The sequence below is a fragment of the Furipterus horrens genome, unplaced genomic scaffold (assembly GCF_987537825.1).
Source record: "Furipterus horrens unplaced genomic scaffold, mFurHor1.1.pri manual_scaffold_5, whole genome shotgun sequence".
Lineage (NCBI taxonomy): Eukaryota > Metazoa > Chordata > Mammalia > Chiroptera > Furipteridae > Furipterus > Furipterus horrens.
In genome coordinates this window covers 90,235,939-90,259,766 of record NW_028327175.1, presented here as the reverse complement: position 1 = coordinate 90,259,766, position 23,828 = coordinate 90,235,939, and the positions used below count along the sequence as shown (strand labels likewise).

The following is a 23,828-nucleotide window of genomic DNA, read 5'->3' as shown; positions in this document are numbered from 1 at the left end:
TCCCATCCTTTTCAAATCGATGATGCTGTGGGGAGGAAAGGAGTCTACAAATCTTCAGGTCCACATGTACCATGGAAAAACACAATCAACATTACATTTATTCTATTTGGAGAAAAAGACCCTCATTTTCATAAGATAAACTATATTTTAAAAAGAAGGACCAATTGTTTTTTAAAGGTGTGGAATTCTGCTTTACTAACAAAATTTGAGTACAATACCTCAAGGAATACTTTGAAAACACTGGCTTTAAAGTCTAACACCTACGAGACATTAAATTGTGTTTCTTGGGATATCTTTTTTAAATCTTTTTTTAGTGAAGGAACAATAAATTGCTCAGCATCTCAAATTATCCTACAGAATTCATTACATTATATTCCAGTAAGCCCCATCACCATTTTCCTAATTCACTCATCATTTTCAAAACAAGAAGCTTACAGTTAATTCTGCCGCTTTTCAAGCTTTAATATCTATCATAAACCAAATGAGGAATAGAAGAAAACTCCTGGAATCTGATGAGTCAAGTGAACCTAATAAGTAGTAATCAAACACAAAATGACCATCTCTTTTACATGCACTTTTAGAGTTCAAAAACTTAAATTTTTCATTAATTCATTTGGTGACAAAACCAGACCTGAATGGATGTGAGTCTATTTTTAGTTGTCTTTCTCCACTTACTGTGACTATTAATATCTGTTCATGATGAAGTGCTAACCCAGACCCCACTGGGGGTGTTATATACAGTATGTGTATCACATTACCTTATTAAAATTGGAATTGCTTCTACTTCCAAAACACATCTGGCAGTAAGGGTTTTATATATAAAATATCATGGACCAGTAACACTGAAGGAAGAAATGTATGCAGCCACAAGATTAGTTATTGAAAGACTGACTGATCAACACAATTTTCTTGTATCTACTTTCTCCTGCATATTTAGTTAATACTGGAATTCTTAAATAAGTCAATCATTCTTTACTTTTTTGTTTCAGGTGTTGGCTGATAGCATTCATCATTATTCTTGGAAATTGTTCCCCCCAAAAAGCTTCCAATGAAATATAATTATACTTGGACTATATTGGAATAGCTGTATCTTAGATCAGAGATCTGTTTTCGTGTGGATCCAGAGACCACCTTCAGTGGAGGCTGTTGTCAAATTCTCTCCAACAAGATCAACTTTCTCCATGAATTCTTCTGTCCCTGAGCTATGTTATGTACTGAGGAACCGAAAAGAGACTAATCTTGAAATCTGTAATTCTCAAGACTGTTTCTTTAATCTAAATCTGCCTAAATGATGGCTTCAAATAAAAAGTTAAGTATAGAAAATTATTTTTAAGCAAATAAAGGACCTAAATGGACCCAAAGAGGAATAAGACATTTCTTTATTTTCATCATACAAATTACACTTCAATTATTGCTCAAAATTAACTTATTTCCAAGATGGCTTACTATGCACAGCCACTCACTAGACCCTAATAAAAAAGCAGTAAAGTATACATCAAAATAGATCCAGAACACCAAAATGAATAGAAAAGGAATCATTAGCAGACATTTTAACAAATTTATAGAAGAAATATAGATATAAGTACATATCAGAACATGCACATAGGGACTACAGGAAATAGCGAGGCAGACCTAAAATAGAGGGATTAACTCGTGCAACAGCTTTGAATGTGACCCTGTTCAGCACCCCTTAGCTCAACTGCAGGCTCTCCAACAAGATGAAAAAACCATTAAAATTTGTGTGTGGGACACACAAAAGGTTCTGACTGATGGCAACATGTTGCACCCAAATGTACTGAGCCTACATATAAAGACTTCAGTAAGGAATCCCTTTGAAAGGAGTGACCACATTCACATAACTTTTATTACAGTATATTGTTAGAACTGTTCTACTTTATTATTCGCAATTGTTAATCTCTTACTGCGCCTAACTTACCAATTAAACTTTACTATAGGCATGCACTTGTAAGAAAAAAATTTTATATATAAATATGGTTTGGCACTATCCACAGTTTCAGACATCCACTGGGAGGTCTTAGAATGCATCCCCTTCTTATAAGGGCAGACTACTGTACATATAATCCTGGCAATAAAAATATATGTACAGATTTAAGAAAAATATAATCCCAGGTCGCTATTCAACATCTCAGGTTATTTTCATTTGTCAACCTCTCACTCAGGCCTTTCTTAACCACACTATCACTTGACCCTGCTTTATTTTTATTTCCCTGGCATCTGTTATTATCCAACATTAAATCACACACTGTACATTATTTCATAGATTCAAATGAAAGTGCTTCACACTTCAATCCTTCTGAAACCAGCATGCATCTCACATCACAATCCATAGACAGCATTTTACAACCAGTCAGGCAGGTGGCAGTCTTGTTACTGGGTTAAAAACCTTCTATGGATACCTTCTGGAAAGATTTTAAAAAGCACCAGCACCAAAATGCCTCAAATTAGATGAAATTGCAATATTTATATGATTGTGGGGTGTCTCTCCTGACTATATACTCTGAGAAACATAAAGGCAGTAACTGGCATGTAACAGATACTTAATCAGTGCTACATTTTAACAAATCTAAAACTAGAATGGGTCCAACAGGATGGCTGCTACATAATTGACTCTGATGTTTCTTTTTCTTCTCAGTGATACACATAACAGTGGCAAGTCATACAAAAAAATAGGCATCTAAGATTTGAAGATATTAAAAATTATATTGGGGGTACAATAGTGTGAGTGACTGGACTCATTTCAAAATATGACTCCAAAGGCTGATAAATCCAAGGATCATAACCTTATGATTATTTTTGAGTTACTTACATAAAAACAAAAAAGGCTAAACATGATTGCATCCTGGAAAGAGGCAGGAGACTATTTTCCTTTTCCACTATAAACCAGTCTTAATATTTTTACATATTTTATTTTTACCAAGTGCACATAAATTTTTCTGAACCGTTTTTACGAGAATGTATACAGAGGGGGAGGTATAGATTCACACATACAAAATCAGATACTGACACAGGGTCATTAGCATGGATACAGATAGAAAAACATCCAGGGACAGAGTCAAAAAATCGATCTTCATTTGTCAAATTTCAGTTGGCAACGAGGATGGAGAGCACGAATTCTGGACTCAAATTTAGCAAATCTCTAAAGCCTGACATCAACACTAAGTTGCCTAATGATAACAGTTACGTCATTTTGCTCATCAGAAAGTCAAGGTAGGATCAGCAAAGGCTTGCACGTACACCTTTGTGCACAGCAACGAAACCCAGAGCCCCTTAGGTGGAATAATTACAAGCTCTCCCTCTCCCCAACACTTCACATTTACACAACACTCTTTCACCTGCCCTGGCCTGTCAGCACAATGACAGACGTGGGGAATGAGCATGGTCTTCCCATTACCCGAAAGAGCGACCATTATTATGGGGGTGTAAAAGCTCGGGAAGGAACTGCTATCTGGAGGGTTTGCGGGTCACAAATGGGAGAACGGTGGCCAACAACAAGCAAACACCCAGACTGCGAGTCCCATGCACAGAAGCACCCAAGGGCCCCGCCCGTCTCTGCAGAAAGGACATCTTTTTCCAGTGAAACCTAACGAGCTTGAAAACCCAACCAGCCAGTGGCGCGCAGTTCAGACCTCGCTCCTCCCTCCTCTCTCAAGGCAGGCGCAGAACGATCACAAAATGTCACAGGGCCAAGACTAAGCGCGCCAAAGCAGGGCCCACCCCCGGGAGATCGGGATGCTTAAGGCAGGTCCCTCCCCTTCCTCCCTCCGCCCAGCGCAAAACTCATTCATTCTTGAGGCTGGTAGCAAGTCCTCCCTGGCCCGCCACCTCCGCACTGCAAGCCCACTAGACGATTTGTCTCGCGCTGGCCGGAACCCAGGGCGCGCAACGGAGCGCTTGCCCTGATGCCACCTTTCCGCACCTAGGGCCCGCGGGGCCTCCACGCCACACAACCCTTCTATATCCTGGGGTCTGAGGCCCGAAGCCGGGCGTGCCTGCAGCCCCAGGGGGGCACATCGCCCGGCCCTGCTGGGTATCCAGAATCAGCAAATGTGTACCAGTCCCACCATCGCTACTACTCAAGTCCCCTCCCCAACCCCTGCGCTAGCTAAGAAACACTAGATCCTTTCTCCTTCCCGGAGACGAAGACCCTGCCCCTTCCGAAGGGCGTGGGCCCGCAAACCCTCGCTCTCCCTCTCGGGGGATTCTAGGGGCCGCCACGGGGTGCGCCCCCCATCCCCGGGCGCCCGCTAACGCGGCAGCCAAGCGAGCACTCACTTGAGAAGCAGCTGGTCGTGCTCGGCCTTGAACTTGCCCAGCTCTATCTGCAGCTTGGCGCGCTCGCGGGCTGTGTCGTCCAGCGCGCGTCGCGCATCCGCCAGCTCGGTCTCGTAGAGCGCCTTGAGACCAGTGAGCTCGCGGCCGCGCACCTCCTCACGCTCCGTCACCTGCAGCTGCAGCGCGCTGTTCTCCGTTTCCAGGCTGCGCACCTTGTCGATGTACACCGCCAGCCGATCGTTGAGCTCGCGCAGCTCCTCCTTCTCCTGCAGCCGCGACAGCCGCGTGGGGCTCAGCGGCGTGGCGGGGCCGCCAGCGCGACTGCCGGTCCGCGACTGCATGGGGGTCCCGGTCGCCATGGCGGGCGGTGGGGCGATCGGCTGGGAGAGCGGAGTGGGGAGGCCGCGGGCAGCGCGGGGACACGCAGCGGGCTGAAGGGAGCGAGGCCGGGACCGCAGGCACACACTCGCGACCCGCGATCGCGCAGAGGCCGGCGCGGAAAGGAAGCAGCACCTGGACGGCGGGAGCCGGGTTACAGCACAAAGGGCAAAAGGGGTGGACTGCGAATCAATCAGTCGTAAAATGCCCTTTGTAAGAAAACACGCGCGGGCGCGCGCGCACACACACGCACACACACAAGCACACACGCACTAGGGAAGATACGGGGCAAGGGTGACCAGGAGTGCCGAGCTGGGTCCGCGCGCCGCCGCCGCCGCCGCCGCCGCCGAGTCTCCCGCCCGCAACACTTTGTTTCCTCTCAGGCGGGGCGGAGGGGCGGGCTGGAGGCGAGCCGCGGGGGGCGGAGGCGGCGCGGGCCAGAGTGTAGCAATTCCCAACATGGCGGGCGTACTACAGCCTCCACGTGACCGCCGCCCGCCAACGGAGAGCCGGCGGAGCGCTCCTGGGGCTCGGGGGCCGGGTCTGTAAATTCAAAATCGGGCAATCGTCCGCTCGGCGCCCGGAGCTGGGCGTGGCAGAGGAAGGGCTGAGGGCGGTGGGGAGTGGCGCCTGAGACTGCTCGTCTGCCGACTGTGGCCCAGCGCCGGCGGGGCCCTCCCGACACCCCGCGAGGACCCCCGGAGGGGCAGGGCCGGCGGGTGGCGGGAAGAAGCCGGCGGCCCGGAGGTTTCCTGGGCGGGTCTGTGCCGCCGCCCACACCCGGCGGGTCAGGGAAATTCAAACGTAAACGTCCTTAACAGCCCTACGCAAAGCTCTGGGAGGCCGGGCTCGCCGCGGGCGTCGTAACCTAATCCTGGCGGGGCGGAGAGGGCTCGGAAAACGGCCCGAGGCCCGGCTGCCCCGAGGTTACGGCAAGGGCGCTGGTGTCCGAGAGGCAAAACGCACCGCATGCTGGTTCCAAATGCAAGCTTTTATCTTTCTCTCAGGTGGGAAACCTTGTATCAAAACACCTCCTCTCTGTCAAGTTGATGTACGTTTGTCTTGAAACTGACGGATGAATACCACGGAGAAACCAGGAGTCCTGACGCTAAATCGTTTGCTGCCGCTGCTGATGGGCGCGCCCTGATTCGTTTATTCTACAAGCTGAGGGTTTATAAAATCAAAACCACCTCACAAGTGATATGATTGAGGAAATAGCACAAGCTGTTAATATTCATACTTCACTAAAATCCGACGTATCAAAATCTAAATAGTATATGAAAAGTTAAATAGAAATGACTTTGCTTTAAAAGGGGAATCCCCTAAATTGTAACTGAAAACCCATTCTAGTAGACTGTTCATGAATCCCTTTGAAAAGTTTTAACTTTGTGGTTAACGTTGATTGGAATTTACTGTGTGCCATGCACTGGGCTTTCCATGGATGATCCGTCCACGAAACCGTTATGTGCTGTGGGAACTGGATTATTTCTATCTGAAAATTCATTTTATTTTTAATTTTTTTAATTTTTACTTTTATTGAATTTATTGGGGATGACGTTGGTTAATAAAATATGGGTTTCGGGTGTACACTTCTCTAATAGTTCACCTGTATATTGTATTGTGTGTTCACCACCCCAAGTCACTTCTGCCATCACCATTTATCCCCCTTTTTTTACCCTCTGCTCCCGCACACCACCTGCCCCCTTCCCTCTGCTAATCACCACGCTGTTGTTTGGGTCTATGACTTTCTTTTTTTTCTCTTAATCTCTTCACCTTTTTCACCCCATCCCCAAACCCACCTGCCCTCTGACAGCTCTCAGGCTGTTCCCTGTATCTACCAGTCTGTTTCTATTATACTTTGTTTATTAGTTTATTTTGTTCATTAGATTCCACATATAAGTGAAATCATATGATACTTGTCTTTCTCTGACTTATTTCGCTTAGAATAATACTGTCTAGGTCCATCCATGCTGTTGCAAAAAGTAAGATTTCCTTCTTTTATTATGACCAAGTACGTAGTAGTATTCCATAGTGTAAATGTACCTCATTTACTGATGGACAGTTGGGCTGCTTCCAAATTTTGGCTATTGTAAATAACGCTGCAGTAAACACAGGGGTGCAGACATTCTTTGAAATGAGTGTGTTGGATTTCTTCAGATATATTCCCAAAAATGGAATTGCTGGGTCATAAGGCAGTTCCATTTTTAGTTTTTTGAGGAAATTCCATACTGCTTTCCACAGTGGCTGCACTAGACTGCATTCCCACCAGCAATGCACCAGGGTTCTCTTTTCTCCACCTTCTCTCCAGCACTTGTTCATTGACTTATTGATAGCCATTCTGACAGGTGTTTTAATTTCCATTTCTATGATGATTAGTGATGTTAAACATCTTTTCATACATCTATTGGGCATAAGTATGTCCTCCTTGGAGAAATGTCTGTTCAGGTCTTTTACCCATTTTTTAACTGGTATTGAGCTTTATAAGTACTTTCTAAATTTTGGGTATTAATCCCTTATGAAAATTTATCCATTTTATAGGTGAATTTCCTTAAGCAACCCAAGCAGGCAACAGGACTACAATTGAACCAGGCAGTTTCAATTGGCTCCAGAGCTTCACCCTTAACTATAACTTAGAAGGCTACCTCACAACCTATTAGGAACACATCTGTAGGGTAATTACAGGGTAGTTACTTTAATAATGGCAGAAATGAAGGCCAGGATGTTCTTTAAATATTAATCAAGTCATAGACATAAGAATTAGTGACAGGCACCAGGCTGCCTATCACCCTCCGAGAATTTCTGGGCACTGTATGAGTAATACTCACCTCATTAATGGTTCTATTTCCTGCCCTGTTATCTCAAATACAAGTAGACCCTTGAACAACATGGGTTTGACCTGCCCAGGTTTACTTAAATGTTTATTTTTTTCAATCAGTATACAATGGGCCCGTCTATCCCTGGGTTTCGCATTCGCAGATTCAACCAACTGCTGATAGGAAACGGTATTTCCTTTCGGGAGTTGGGAGTCAGCATTTGTGAATTTTTAAGTGCTGAAGTCAAACTTAAATAACACCTAGGTTTTCGTTTCCAACTGTATGGGGTGGATGTGTTGTTCTAGGGCCCGCCGTACTTCCTTCCTTCCCTGACTTCTTGAGAGTTAGGAATCAAAAAGCTTCAATTTTGAAGTTGGTGTTAGAAGTTATAAGGATCCATATAATTTTAGTAACTTTAAAGGGTCTGGAAAACCCAAATTACTCAAAAAGTGAAGCCTAACAAAGGTTAGTGCTAGGTCTAAGGTGACGGGATCAGAATCGGAATGTGAATCCACTCTTGTTGCTGCACTGGTTTGTTTTTCACGCTGTCCTCCCTTTTACCTCACAGTTTAAAAAATTATTTGGAAATTTTATTTTAAAGTTATTTTTGTCCATTTTGAAGTTTTAAGACTGTATGTGAAGTGATTTCAGTCAGGCACAATCTCTACTGCTCTCAATCCCATAAAGCTTCTCTTGATAGAATCCCTCACCCTCAGATTCTTTTAGGAGATTTAGATTACATCTTAGTATCTGCAACAAGAACACTGAAGTCAAACAAATGATGATTTGCTATCGACAGCTTTGTAACTTTATAGAAGTTATTCCTTGGTTTCCTCATAGGAAAATGGGGGGGCAGAGGGTGATTCCTGCCTCACAAGAGGTCTTTAAAGATAAAATAGGAAAAGTATATAAAGAAAAATATGTAATGTATTAGACATATAGGAATCCTGTGTCCTCAATCAAAAGGAGTGAAAAAAAAATGGAAAATCTCATAATCTTAGAATTAGAGTATGCAAACATTTGGTCAGGTACTTTTCCAAATGTACACTTCCCTTATTCTCTCAGCTTTTCCCATGCCTAGCTCTGCATCTTCAATAACGCCTATTTCTTGTTCTTTCATGCTGTTTGTTTAGCCCTCTTCGTTTAAATAGTTCCTGAAATCCCATCACTGCCAATGTTTTCCCCAAGGAATTAAAAGAGAAATAATAAATACTATATAAGTTTGCTTCTGCACTTACAAGGACAATTGTGGTTACAAATATTCTGCCTTGTTTCATCTATAAACCTCCACTTGTCAGGGCACATGTTCTGATTAGTGGTTAGAGGCCATATACATTCCCACCAAGCCTCAGCTTGCCATGTCATTTCCCTCTTCAGGAGTCCTCCCACAACACGCAGCTACCTCACCACATAGAACTTATTTGACCTTTGCCTACTTTGTGTGTGTCATTTGGAGCTGGGACAAAGAAATACAGGAGACCTATAAGATCTAGGCATAAAGGGGCCCAGACTAAGATGGGTGTGGGGAGACAGAGACAGGGGAAGGGAGACTGAGAGCTTGCAGTAACCCTTTTTTGTCCCAGGAGAGGGGGGTGACAGCTGGCAGATAGTTGAGTATACAATACAAACAAATGGGATAGCTGGGCTGCAGTACTAAATGTAGAAAAATATGTTACTAAGCGATATCTCTTCAATATATATTTGCTGAGTAAATGAAGAAAATTAATACACGGTCTACTAGGCCACATTTCGAATACACTTTGTAAACTTAGCACTTTTTCTAGTTACTATAAAAGTGTTAAGAATAAATCATGTTTCAGAAGTTTGAGTGGCTATCCAGAATCCCTTCCAACCCTGATTTTGATTTTTGTATTTTAAAAAACGCGTAACAGTTTCAAAGGTATATTTATCATCTCAATGGGATTGTTCTCTTAGCATAGTTCCACAAAGTTTACATACTACTCAAAATTGCTTTCCAGATTGTTTGTTAAAATCTGGATATTTGACAATAGAATGACTGGTGGAGTTATTTTCACTCAGTAGTTTATAGCCTATGCTTTTGTCAAAAAGAGAAAACACTTTGCACTCCTGCATTTAGTTTTAGTATGCCAAAATATGGTCATAACATACAAAACTTTTCTTTAAAAATCTTTTAAACCATCCTTAAACTAGTATTTTAAAAAAATTTTTTTAACTTATTGATTTGAGAGAGAGGAAGACATCAATGTGTTGTTTCACTTATTCATGCACTCATTGGCTGATTCTGACTGGGGATCCCGCAGCCTTGGCATATCTGAGTGATGTTCTAACCAAATGAGCTACCCAGCCAGGGCTTAACCTAATATTCATGCACCTGATTTTTAACAGGTTTCTAAAAATCTTTCAAAGGTAGACCCCTTCACCCTATATTCTACATCTTTGCCTTTGAGTGGTAAAAATATTAATAAAAACTGTGTCAAAGTAGAAGGTTTGCATATACTTTGGCTGTTTCTGCTCTGATTGGAACTGACTCCACCCAAAGAGTTAAGGGCTTTCATTTTTCATGATCAGACTTTAGTCAGACATTTTATTTATCTTGGTGTATGGTTTATCCTTACCCAATAACACTTTAATTAAAGCATTTACTTTTTAGACTATAGAGGTGAGACTTTCCTTGCCTAAAATATCTTCCCCACCAGCCTTCCTCTCTCATTTTGCCTTAAATTCCTTCCCCACCAGCCTTCCTCTCTCATTTTGCCTTAAATTTCTCCATAAGACTTAGTCTTTTGGATCAATCTAGAAAAGTAAGGGCACCATTTCCAGCCCCCACAGCTGGGTTCCTTTCTGGAACTCAGTCTTGAAAAAGCTCTAACCTCATGGCTCAGTTGTTTAGAACATCTTTCCATGAACTGAAAGGTTGCCAGTTCAATTCCTGGTCAAGGCACATGCCTAGGTTATGGATTCGATTCCTGGTTGAGGTGCATACAGGAGGCAGCTGGTCGATGTTTCTCACAGCTCACATCGATGTTTCTCTCTCTTTCACTCTCTTTAAAATCAATCAATCAATAAAAAAATTGTTTAATGTTTTAAAAAGCAGAGGAAAACAGAAAATACAAAATTTGCATAGTTGACATGGTTAAAAAAAGAAAGGCAATCTGGCTGAACCAGTCCCATCCATCCCATCTTTCGGTCTCTACCACCCCAACCCCAATAAAAACCTCCGGTCTTGGGAAAGAAGGAGAGTTTGAAGCCGGATGCACTGTGGGAGTCATGCTTCTTTGTCTACCCCTTGGCTAAGGTGAGAAAAAGGGTCAAGGATCCAAGATTAGAGATGATTTCTGCCTTGTAACAAAGTCCCCTGTTTTCTTCCACATTGGTGCAGCAGAGCAGACTCCAAAGAAGCCTTCTCCAGAACCATGGAAGACAGCCGCCTCAAAAAAAAAAAAAAAAAAGACAAAGAATGTGAGTAGCCACATGGAAAAGAGTCTAACTTTCTGTGATGGTTAATTTTCTGTGTCAACTTAGCTGGGCCATGGTGATGGTGCCCAGACAGGTGCTCAAACATTATCTGGATGTTTCTGTAAGGGTGTTTTGGATACGATTAACATTTAAATAAGTAGCCTTTGAATCGTCGTCGTCGTCGTCGGCAGCCGTCCGTCTCGAGAGACGATGGTGTAGCTTCTTAAGAGTCTATCTGCACCGCCGAGAATGGCTGTGCAGTCCGACTCGGGAGTGACACGGTATCTGTCTCCTCCCGTGTTGAATCGACATCTTGCGATGACGCTGGAGTGTCCTCTCCAGTGGAGCTGAAGCTACAGAGCCTGGGCAGGGTGATATGGAGGGTCTGCTGTTGCCCATGCAGCAGACCCCCCCTCTCTTCGCAGCTGAAGGGTCCAAGGGAAAGACGGAGTCAATACAGCTTGGCTTCAGGTGCGCCGCAGGAGTTGCCGGTGTTGACTACAACGTCGAACCGCCTTAGGGACTCCGGCTCCAGATTTTCTGTCGGGGTTTACTCCCTTAGCCTTTCCCCTGAAGAGGTATGCCGCAAGGCAGCGGAGGTTTTTTGGAATCAGAGTTTTCCTTCTCTGTAGCCTTTGAATAAAGCACATTAAACTCCATAATATAGGTAGGTCTCATCCAATCAGTTGAAGGCTTGAACAGAACAAAAGACTGGCCTCCCCAATGAGCAAGATGAAATTCTAACAGCAGACAGCCTTCAGACTTTAAGTGCACCGTTAACTTCTGGGTCTCCAGACTGCCAGCCTACCCTGCAGATTTTGGACTTGCGAAGCCTCTGTAATCACATGAGCCAATTTCTTTTTTTTTTTTAATCTTTTTTTCTCTATGTATGTACACATCTCATTGGATCTGTTTCTCTGGAGTGGCCTGACTAATATACCATCCCATAAGAAGGATGTGGACGGTCTACGGAAGGCCAGCAGATTTAGGTGAGTGAAAGGGACAGGGAAGCTGCGGACTGACCTGGATGACTTGGACACTTGAGACTTACTTGGTGGAACCGTAGACAGTCAGCAGAAGCATTGGGAACAGACATGAGAGAGGCCAATGTAGGTGGAAACCATAATAAGTCCCATCTAGAGAAGACCAGCACAGAATGGACACAGAGCAAAACCAAGAGGCAGGTGGCTCTCCCTATAGTGGATTTAGACTCAACCTCAGGTAGAACAGGAAGGATGAAGAATTTGAAGCGTATTAAATTTAAATGTGATTGAAATATGAACTTAAACTGGTCCATGCCATTGGGAGATTGCAATGCCATCAACAAAATGTTCTTCTTCTCCATCTCTTCATACTGCTTTTCTCTACCAGTAGGTTTTATTCCAACATAGGCTCTCTTCTGGGCACCCCAAGCCTAAATACTACTATTTGCCCACAACATAAGAAATCTGAGGAGAACTGGTTTGCCTGTTTGGGTCACCTGCCCAGCCCTGAACCAATTACTGTGTCCAGGGTTAGGATGTACTTTGATGGGCCAGGCCTAAGCCAAAATCCACCCTTTTATAGGCAGGGATCAGGGAGAGTCAGGAGTCAAGGCTGCCCCACCAAACCACACAGGATGGGATTCCATCAAGAATGAGGAGTACATCCCTAAATGTTATGAAGGGATGCTGGTCAAACAAAAAACAAGTATCTACCTCATGGAAAGAGAATATAAGAATCAACCTAAATGGTCCTTTTCTGGCCTAAAATTCTCCATAGATATACATTTTTTTTAATATTAAAATAGAAACCCTTAAAGATTTTAGGATACCTAAAAATTCCTATTCATTTGCTCATTCATTGACCCATGCATTGATTCATCAAGCATTTGGGAAAGACTTACTGCATCGCAGAGCAGGGATAACTGAGGTACATGATCCCTGCTTTGAGGAGCTTCACAGTCCAGTTGTGGACAAGCAAACATACATCTAAATAAAAGCAGCCTCGGAGCGCCAGGTAGTAAAAAAGAGGCATGAACAAAGTGGTATACACCAAGGCCCAGACAGTCCTCTGCAATGGAAATGAGGAAACCCCCCAGATATCTCCGAGCTGGGTTTCAAAGAATGTCAGCCTCCAGTGACTGGCAAATGGATACAGTATTTTACAGAGACCTAGAAGTGGCAACCCAGAGCCCCCAGGGAGAATTAGAGAGAAACCCCAGATGGAGTCCCTAATCTCCTTGCGGTGTGCTTTTTATTTCAAGCCACACTGTGCAGGGGGTGCTTCAAAACAGGAATTACTAAGGTGTTAAGGGAAGCCGATCTTAACCTTAGCCCCAGCTTACATTTTCCAAGAAAAATGTGAAATTGAGGAAATTATAATTAAAACAAGTACATTACTTAAGCTGAGTCATAAAATAACAGTTGTGCCTTGCCTAAAGCAAAACAAAAATAGAAAACTGATTAAGCAGGAAATTTTATTAACTCCTGTGTGCAAAGCACTGCATTGCATGCTATAAAATAAATTCCTTAAAATATAAATGTGATTTGTTCCTGCAATAAATGTATGTGTAGAAATGAAACATAGACATGTGAATAAATAGGTTAAGCAACTATGCCATGAGTGACAAAGCCCCAAAGAAGTCACATTTGATGAAAAGTCTCAAAAACACTTAGAGAATGAAGTGATCCCTTCAGGCCAGGACAATATAAGAGGATATCATGGAAAAAGAGGAATTGTCCTGGACATCCAAGCAGGGGAAGATTTATTTCAGTAAGTGATTTGGATTTTTTAAATAATTAGCTTCAGGCCCTGGCCAGGTAACTCAGTTGGTCAGAGCATCATCCCAATACGCTAAGGTTGTGGGTTCAATTCCTGGTAAGGGCACATACAAGAATCAACCAATAAATGCATAAATAAAGTAGAACAACAAATCACTGTTTCTCTCTCTCTTCTCCTTCTCCTCTCTCTAAAAATCAATTTAAAATAATAATAAAAGTTTGACTAAATCTTCTTGGCCAGACAGGCTTTGTAAAAGCTGTGATTCTCAACTGGGTAGTGGAGGTGGGGAGGGGGAGACAGAAAGTTCCCTGTTTCTAAGACGCTTTCTCAGATTTTTAGGGAAGATGAGATTTTTATATTTATCAAAAGAGGTCAGGGATGATAAAATTATGAGGCACCGCTGTGGAGAACATAGAGGATGTAAAGCACAAAGCTCCTGTCCTTAGTCTCACTGGGGCTCTTGAGTTACATCCAGAACCATATAAGCCTAGATTCTATTACATACCAGAAGAAATTAGGTCAAACAATCCACCATGGCAGCCATGACTGCAGAAAAATTCTGTCATTCACTGTGACATTCACTTGAAAAAATCACCCTGTGGTAACTTGAGTCAACTTCTGCACAAGGTTTTCAGAAACCTGTTGTCATTTTTTAAAAATTGGTTTCATTTCTCTAATCTTAACTTCTCAGTTTTTTCATTTACTATATACTTCCTTTAAGAGATTTAAGTTGAGTTGATCTCAGAGTGAGGGATGGAGAAGCGAGGTCTCAACTGTCACAGGGAAAAGGGAAGTCACAGGGGTGAGTCCAGCTTTTATTTGTTTAAAGTGAAGTGAATCCTAAAATTCTGCTTCAACCCCAAATAATTAAGATGTCATTCCTCCTATGAACCCCCATTACATTATCATCTATAGCAGTCATTTGAAACCAAATTATAAGACTCTTGAAGATGGCAGAATTTCCTTAGGGACACGGCAGATTATGAAATCCTGTCACTTTTCCTTCCATGGCACCCATATGGGAGTAGAGCGATCTATAACAATGGGTAGCCTAAGTACCCTGACCTTTCACCAATCTCTTAATGCTTGTAATGAGTCTGCCTTATCAACAGATACTTCTGTATACTTCCTTTGAGCAAAGAACTCTAGTAGGCATGAGTCAAAAGATACTCCTAAAACTTCTCAATTATTTAAAAACTTTGTAAGAATTCCATTTGGAAAACTTCTTATTTTCTATTACTCTTGTCTGAAAATAAAGGTCTGATCTCTAATGTTTATTTTATTAAATATCTACTAACAAAATATTACCAAATATAGTAAATAGCAACATAAGATGCAAGACTTATTCTCCTTAAATCCCAGCAGCTGACTTCAGCCTGAGGTTTACTGTGTCATCTCAAATGCTTCCAGCAAACTTGATCATGAATGTTGATGAAGAAATTGAAAAAAAGCATTTACTTGATGAAAAATACATATTTAAAGAATTGAATGTGACCTGCTAAGGAATGAGAAAGAGAACCATAGATGTTGCACCTGCCCCAAACGGAATCTTTTTAACATTGGACATGTTAGATCTAAAAGATGCTGAGACAATAGAATAAATATCAAATACAAGAATAATATATATGTATCACATATTAGCAAATGTGAAGGTTGGGAATTTGGGAGAAGAGAATTACAGAATTGCAGTTTAGGCTCAGAATTAACACTCTTCCCACTTGGCTTTGAAAGTTCCCCAAATGGTCTGACGGCAGGAGAGTGACACAGTTGAAGCCCTGGGTGCATGGGCGCTGGGGGCAAGAGAGGACTCGGAGAATGCTTTGCAGATAGAACGGGTTGATTTGGCCAATCATTGGACAAATAAAACAATATCTTGGGGACAAATGGAGATATGGAGTTCAGGGAGAATAAAGGCAGGACAGTGCAGGCTTTATGATCAGGCATACCCAAGTGTGAATCCTGCTTTGCCACTCACTATGTGACCTCCAGCAATGTACTTAATATCTGTGAATCTTCATTTCCTTATCTGTAAAAAACAGAGAAGGAACGAACTTATAGGGATGTTGAATACATTAATGTATGTAAAGTGTGTCTGGTACATTGTCCCCAGCAAACATTTATTACTTTCCATTCTTCTACAAAAATAGATATTAGAATCTTTGCTTTCCAATTTTGAAAGCTACTATTTAAATTAACATGTAAAGCATTATAGCAGTGAAGCCAGAGCCTGGTACAGTATTGCATTTTCAAAATGTTAACTATTTTACTTTGTCATGCTCACTAATGTTTATCTTGGCATAAAGTTAATAATAATTATACATACACTGAGTAGTACGTGTAATGATTAACTCAGCACACTTTGATTTCTTTTAATAGACTTCCAGCTCAAGAGAAATTATGAAATGATTAAGACACAGTCCCCACCCCACAGAAACTGATATTGTGCAAGAAAAGCCCAAGTGAGTAGCTCTGACATGTGCTCTGCTGAGTCTTTTTACAGTTATCTGTAAGCCAACCTCTCGCCGAATACAAGATGCTATGGCTGTTGAGTTTAGACTTCATAGCCAGTTTGATCATTTTATCAATTACTTTTTAGATACCCAGACACAATTTGATTAGTTTGGTTTGGTTTTTTTAATAGAAAGAACAAGTCACTTCCAGCTGGCATTGTCAAAATGTGAATGGACATCTAGTTATTGCAAAAGATAGAAGGAGAGAAGAGCTATTTTTCTTTAGACATAGAAGACTTAAATCTAGATTTTCCTTTTGTAGGTCCTTCTACCACTTCCACTTTTTGAAAAGAATAGAAAAGTACTTGCTTTCTGCATGACCACAAGATCAACCACTACTGCCTGCTAGACAGAAAAAGGATGCTAAGGGTGCAGCCATCTGCTGCCACTGGCTGTTGGTGAGGCAAGAAAAGCTAATTAGCACCCCCTTACCCCTTACCCGCGCCCCCATGCCTCCACCATCTGGCTGGCCTCCCCTCCGCTCCCACACCAGCTTCTTTCCGCATCCCCTAGCTTCAGGGCCTCAGAGATATTTGCCTGTCCCAGGACAAGATAAGAACAGGCTTTAGCAGCTCAGCACCCTGGGCCATGAATTTCTAAAATTTGAAAGAAAATTGTACAAATTACCTTCCCCTCCCACCACCAATGCTCTCTTTCATTGATACTTAAAACATCTTTTCTTCCCTGTCCAGAAATATTGGTAGGTCTGGAATCCAATCTGTTTTGTAATTGACAGTTGTCTAATGGTAGGAAAGTACCTAATTTCTACACGGAGTCTCTCTCATCTGTTTCATAAGGTTTAGGGGGTGGGACAGAAATGAGATACAAAATCATTAAGTAAATATAATATATTTCACCATAAAATCACAGGAAGTGGTGAGAGGGTACCTTTAAAGTGAAACAGCAATGACAGCTCAAATGCCATTTCTCATTAAAACAGTGTCCGATAAATGGGACATCAATGAGACAGACTAAGATTTTGAGACTTCACAGAATAAAAAGAGTGAAACTTCTAACTAATAAACACATACAGAGTAGTTACTAACATGTAAGAAATATGATTTTTCTATATACCTGAGAAATAATACACTCTGCATAAACTAATGTTTCACAGTAAAAATCCTTGTTAACCTTAGATTTGTTACAAAAATAAGTATTTCTCCCCTGTACTTCATTATTGTTCTGCCTTATTTTTTTTTCTGTTTTTCTACCTTGTAGTAATACAAATTACATACTTTTTATTTTTATTTTTTAAAAGACTTTATTTATTTATTTTTAGAGAGAGGGGAAGGAAGGGATAAAGAAAGGGGAAGAAACATCCATAGGTGGTTGCCTCTACACACCCCAACTGGGAACCTGGCCTATAATCCAGGTGTGTGCCCTGACTGGGAATCAAACTAGTGACCTTTTGGTTCACAGGCCAGCATCCAATCTACTGAGCTACACCAGCCAGAGTGCTACATACTTTTTAAAAGAAAATTTAACAGTGTCAATTTAAAGAAAGAAAGACAATAGAAAAAAAACTTTGCAAATTGAGAAACTGTAAATTGGCTCAGAACAAGAATCTGATTAGAATCTTGGAGATAAGCTGTAGTTAAGCTTACTATGAAAAGACTTGCTCCATTGTTATATTTCAAATACGGCTATACAAACTTGAAAAAGAAAAAAATACTGTGAGGTTTTGATATCAGAATTTTACCTTACTAAAAGAATTTGCTAAAAGAAGTTATCCAAGTGTTTTATTTTTATTTTATTTTAATAACAGAAGGAAAGGGAGACCAACAAACCACTTAAAGTATTTTTCTAAGTTGGATAAAATTAAGCTGTGACTCAAATGTGTACAGAGCAGCAGATGCTTCCTACCTATAGAAGACATCTGTAACGTTTTTGGCTGCTCACCCTCTGGACTATCTTCCTATGTTTGGAGAAGTCCTCACCATTTGAGTCTTAGTGAGAAATGATAAGGTCTGCTTTCCACTTTTTTTTTCCCCCTCATTTTTTTGCAGGCCTAGGTCTGGCCAATCAAATGCAACAGCCCCACAATTTGACCCAAAGCAGTGGAAGAGAGGTGAACCCATTCCGGTGCCACATGCAATATCCAAAGGTAACAGAGCCAGGGCAGCATCCTACATGCAGCATTGGTGGGGGGCAGGCAGGCATCTACAGAATCTGCTCTTCCTTGGCAGCAACAATGACCTTCCCAAACAGGTTCTGGGCCCCCCAGTACATAGCCTATTTTCACCTAGGACCTCTAGCCTTCCCGTAATTCTGTGAGCTACCTAATATACCTAATATGTGTTCAGTACATCCCTTTCCCCTTAAGTCAGAATCAGCATCTGTTGCTCGCAGCCAAGAACCATAAAGCAGCAGTCCCCAACCTTTTGGGCACCGGGGACCAGTTTCATGGAAGACTGCTTCTCCATGGATGGGGGGTGGGGGCTGGGGGCACCAGGGATAGTTTCAGGATGATTCAAGTGCATTATATTTATTGTGCACTTTATTTCTATTATTATTACATTGTAATATATAATGAAGTAATTATACATCTCACCACAGTGCAGAATCATTGGGGGCCCTGAGCTTGTTTCCCTGCAACTAGATGGTCCCATCTGGGGAGGATGGGTGACAGTGACACCTGAAGTGTGTTGCTTATGTCCAGTCTACTCCGTACTCTCATTTTGATTGCTATCACTGCAGAAAACCTCGCTTCACAAAGATGGGCTGTTGGAAATGGAAGCAGGCTTTTCAGTGCTTCTGTGGCAATCTCAGCATATTCCGCCTTGACTTTAGAACGTATGGAAATCTGAAGTTGTCTTAAACATAATTTTAAGGCCACCATCATTTGCAATCTCAAGCAGTTGATCCTGTTCTAGCACAGATAAAGTTGATTCATCTGGCTTATTCACAAATGGGTCACGGATCCGTTCCTTCCCAGTTCAGGTGTCTTTTGTGGTTGGGAAGTAATGCTCAAACTCTTCTGAAAGCTGAGACAGGTGATCATGCACCAGCCAGGAGAAAGAAGGCCCTGGCTCCTTCTCTTTCAAAATCTCTGCTAATGTTTGAAACATGTTAAGAATCCCAATGTTCACTCGTTGCCCCCATAATTCCAGTTTGGCTTTGATTGCAGCCACTTTATCTGCTGACCTGAACATAGTTGTCATTCTCCCCTGAATTAACACACTGAGTTCATTGAGCAGGTTAAATATGTCTCACAAGTAAGCAAGTTTTGTGACCCATTTTGTGTCACTGAAATGTGCTGCCAGCGATGACTGTTTTTCTAAAAGTAATCTCTGGAGTGGCTCTCATAGCTCAAAAACTCTGGCCAGTGATCTACCCTTAGAAAGCCATCTCACTTCTGTGTATAAGAGAAGACATGTGTGTTCTGCATCCATCTCCTCACAGAGCTGTGCGAACAGACAGGAGTTAAGGGCATGTATTTTATGTGGTTGACAATTTTAATCATATTCTGAAAAACATTGTGAAGTTCAGGTGACATTTTTTTAAAGTATATTTTATTGATTATGTTATTACAGTTGGCGCAATTTCTTTTCCCTTTGCTCCCCTCTACGCAGTACACCCCTCCCCTAAAGCCACCTCACCCTCCTTAGTTCATGTCCATGGGTCGGGCATATAAGGTCTTTGGCTTCACCCTTTCCTGTATTATTCTTAACTTCCCCCTGTCTACTTTGTACCAACCAATTATGCTTCTTATTCCCTGCACCATTTCCCCATTTCTCCTTCTTCCCCCTCCCTGCTGATAACCATCCAGATGATCCCCATACCTATGATTCTGTTCCTGTTTTGGTTTGCTTAGTTGGATTTTGTTTTTATTTTTTAGATTCAGTTGGTGATAGTTGTGGGTTTGTTGTCATTTCAATGTTCATAGTTTTGATCTTCTTTTTCTTAAGTAAGTCCCTTTGACATTTCATATAATAATGGCTTGGTGATGATGAACTCTTTTAGCTTTACCTTGTCTGGGAAGCGCTTTATCTGCCCCTCCATTCTAAATGATAGCTTTGCTGGATAGAGTAATCTTGGTTGTAGGTCCTTGCTTTTCATCACATTGAATACTTCTTGCCAGTCCCTTCTTGCCTGAAAAGTTTCTTTTGAGAAATCCGCTGATAGTCTTAAAAGCACCCCTTTGTAAGTAACTCTCTGCTTTTCTCTTGCTGATTTTAAGAATCTCTCTTTATCTTTCAACTTTGGCATATTAATTATGACGTGTCTTGGTGTGGTCCTCTTTGGGTCTAGCTTGTTGGGACTCTCAATGCTTCCTGGACTTGTATGTCTATTTCCTTTACCAAATTTGGGGAGTCTTCCTTTGTTATTTTCTCACATAAGCTTTCAATTTCTTGCTCTTCCTCTTCTCCTTCTGGCACCCCTCTGATTCGGATGTTGGCATGTTTAAAGTTGTCCCGGAGGTTCCTAAGCGTCTCCTCATTTTTTCAATTTTTGTTTCCTCATTCTGTACTGGTTGACTGTTTTTTTCTTCCTTATATTCCAAATCATTGATTTGAACCCCAGTATCTTTCCCTTCACCACTGGTTTTATGTGAATTTTCCTTCATTTAATTTAGCATAGCCTTCACTTCTTCCCTTATGCATTTGCCATACTTAAGTATACCTATCAAGCCTGTGAGCATCTTTATCACCAGTGTTTTGAACTTTATTTCTGTTAGGTTGACTATTTCCTCGTTTGTTAAGTTGGCTATCTCCTTATCGCTTAGTTCTCCCACTGAAACCTTGATCCGTTCCCTCTTTTGGGCCATACTTCTCTGTCTCCCCAACTTGACAGGCTTCTGTGTTTGTTTGCCTCTGTGTCTTAGGTAGAGCTGTTGCACCTGTTACATTGTAAAGGGTGGAGCCTTAGGTATTTGTCAGTGCAGGTGACTCATTTCACCACTTTGTGGTGCTGTATGTGGATGGGACTGAGAGGGAACAATGCGACTTGCTCAGCAATCAACCCTTTTCCAGGCACTTCTCCTGTATGGGACTGGTGCCTCTCTAGCTGTTGCCCTGGCCATCGTTCCCAGAGTGGGTGGGTCTGCGGACATTCTAGGACCATGGGGGCCCTTTAAACAAGCAGATTCTGCTGAGAGACTGGCAGTTTCTTCCTCCACCCTAACCCCCACTGTTTTGCACAGTCAGAAGCAATGAGGCTTTATTTTCCCCAGTGCTGGAAATGTGAGCTGTGCGGTCTGGTCTGGTGCTGGGAGCTCCCCAGGTGTCCCTCCCTACTTTTTAAAACATGTGACTGTGCTTTCTGCCAGCCTACCACTGCCACTGCTGCTGCCACCACCATAGCCACAGGCATGCTGCTTCCTCTCAGCCCCGGCTCTGCCCCTCCTACCTGCCTAGGGTGAGTATTTTTTCTTTACATGTTTGTTGGACTTCCATGAAGCTTGATTTTCTGAAAGTTCTGGTTGTCTCTAGTTTGGAGATAGTTGTATTCCTTCTTAATTGTGGAGGGAGATGCAGCATGTCTATCTAGGCCTCCATCTTGGCTGGAAGTCACATTTGCTCCTCAGGTGACGTTTTTAGGCTAGTCAGCTTTTCTCCATGGATGACACAATGCGAAGACTCACATTCAGAAGCGACCTTTTGACCCACATAGTGAAACCAGAAAGCTGTCTAGTCATGGCAGCCACTCTGTCCATGCATATACCAACACAAAATGACCCATTCAGTTTTCCTGATATGTAATCACTTGAAGACTTGAATAGTTCTGCAGCTGTGATGTTGGTTGGCAACAAAAATGCACATAACATATCCTCATGCACGTCCTCCTGAAAAATATATCGCACAAAAGCAAGCATTGTTGCCTTGTCATCAATATCAGTAGATTCATCAACCTAGACTGCATGCCACAGTGACTCATTCATCCTCTATAACTATTATGCCTCAATATCCTCTGCTATTTCATCAATTCATCTAGTTACGGTGCTAGCTGAAAGAGGAACACCTGCCACCTTTTGAACTGCAGCCTTTCCTGAAAGTTCACAACAAATATCCTCAGCGGCCACAGGATCAACTCTTTACCAGTAATAAAGGGCTTCTTAGCTTTAGCACTGCAGTTAGCACTAAGAATGATGCTCTCAGTGCAGACACATTTGATGAAGTGGTGGTCTTCAATAATTGCTTCTTTTCTTCATGTTTACTTTTTTTTCCTTTTGAAAAACTCCAAAGGCTTGTCTTTTAATGCAGGGTGTTTGGTCTCATTTGGCAAAGCAGTTTTGAAGGTTTCATGGCTTCATTGGATAGCCAGTTGCCACATATTATACAAAACAGGCTTGGAGAATGTGAATCACCTGTTGCAAGGAACCTGTAATTTAAGTAGGACTCTCGGAATTTTCTTTTAAATGCTGCTTTCTTTTTGTTGGCAGTCTTAGAGTCTTCTGCTTCTCATCATTGGGTCTTTCCCCCTTTTCAAAGAAGCTCTCCAGTGACGTTTGCTTTTTACTCGTTTTGGCTAGGGTTAGCTTGTGGGCTTAGCAAAACTGTGACTAAGACAAATGCACAGTGCAGGAATGAGGCACGGATGGAAGTGGTAAATAAAACAATGGGTGGGCCACACATGGACTAAAATAAGTATCAGATTCTGACCTAAAGCCTGCCACCAGATGCAGCTGCACAATTGAAGTAATCAACTCACTTGCCATGATAAAGCCTGCCACCAGAAGTAGCTTAATTGTCTCTTGGCATTCACTGATAGGGTTTTGATTTGAATGTACAAGCAACTGATTTATTATGGTCTCTGTGCAGTCAAGCCTCTCTGCTAATGGAAATCTGTATTTGCAGATGCTCCCCAGTGCTAACATCACCGCCTCAGCTCCACCTCAGATCATCAGGCATTAGATTCTCATAAGGAGTGCACAGCCTAGATCCCTCGCACACACCATTCACAGTAGGGTTCACACTCCTGTGAGAATCTAATGCTGCTGCTGATCTGACAGAAGGCAGAGCTCAGGTGGTAATGCAAGCAATGGGGAGTGACTGTAAATACAAATGAAACTTTTCTCACTTGCCCGAAGATGAACTCCTGCTGTGGGCCCAGTTCCTAACAAGTCACTAACCAGGTCAGTCCATGGCCCCAGGGGGTTGGGCACCCCTGCCCTAAAGGACACAGAGCCTCTGGAATAGTGACTGAGATTCTTAAAAAGAGGAACCAGGAATGCAGTATAGTTTTTCTTATAAGCTATATACTGCTTGTAAAAGACATCTAGTGGGAGGTAAGATCATTAAAGAAGAGGTATGTGTGTCTTTTTCCTTAATGTAAGTCGTGCATGTGTGTCTAGGAGGATGTACAGGGAAAGGCGGGTTTCAGTCATAGTCCAGAAACAGGGAAGGAAAACCTTATCCCATTATCTAGGTCCAGATCTTGATAACTTACACAACTTAAAATGCAGGAGTACAAATTTACTGTACCTTTTACAAGAACATAAAACAAAATAATGTACATCAAATACATGAAAATGATTGCCTGTGGGAGCTGGGAATAGGAGTGGGGAATGGAGAGAAAGGGAATAGTTGAATATACTTGTGCAAAATGCAGGGCTTATATCCGAAGCCTGGCCTCTGGCCCTCATGCCCTGTGTCATTTCCTCTGCCTCTGAGGTCTCCTGAAGAAAGAAGCT

At 42.3% G+C, this 23,828-nt stretch overlaps 1 protein-coding gene and 2 long non-coding RNA genes across 3 annotated transcripts in view; 2 read left to right on the top strand and 1 right to left on the bottom strand.

Annotated features, from left to right (window-relative positions):
• Positions 1-5,077, bottom strand: part of LMNB1 (lamin B1) — a 51,434-nt gene extending 46,357 nt beyond the window's left edge. The window contains exon 1 of the mRNA XM_090276651.1: positions 4,294-5,077. Within this exon, the coding sequence (XP_090132777.1) occupies positions 4,294-4,652 (359 nt within the window). The 5' untranslated portion in view covers positions 4,653-5,077. The remainder of the gene's footprint in view (positions 1-4,293) is intronic.
• Positions 5,078-5,341: 264 nt separating this feature from the next.
• Positions 5,342-6,806, top strand: LOC150008926 (uncharacterized). Its single transcript, XR_016511349.1, has 2 exons — positions 5,342-5,475; positions 5,679-6,806. It is a non-coding gene; the product is annotated as an uncharacterized LOC150008926 (long non-coding RNA).
• A 9,268-nt stretch (positions 6,807-16,074) lies between these two features.
• LOC150008925 (uncharacterized) lies at positions 16,075-21,547 on the top strand. The gene is made up of 3 exons (XR_016511348.1): positions 16,075-16,144; positions 18,202-18,299; positions 21,465-21,547. It is a non-coding gene; the product is annotated as an uncharacterized LOC150008925 (long non-coding RNA).
• The last annotated feature ends 2,281 nt before the right edge of the window (positions 21,548-23,828 follow it).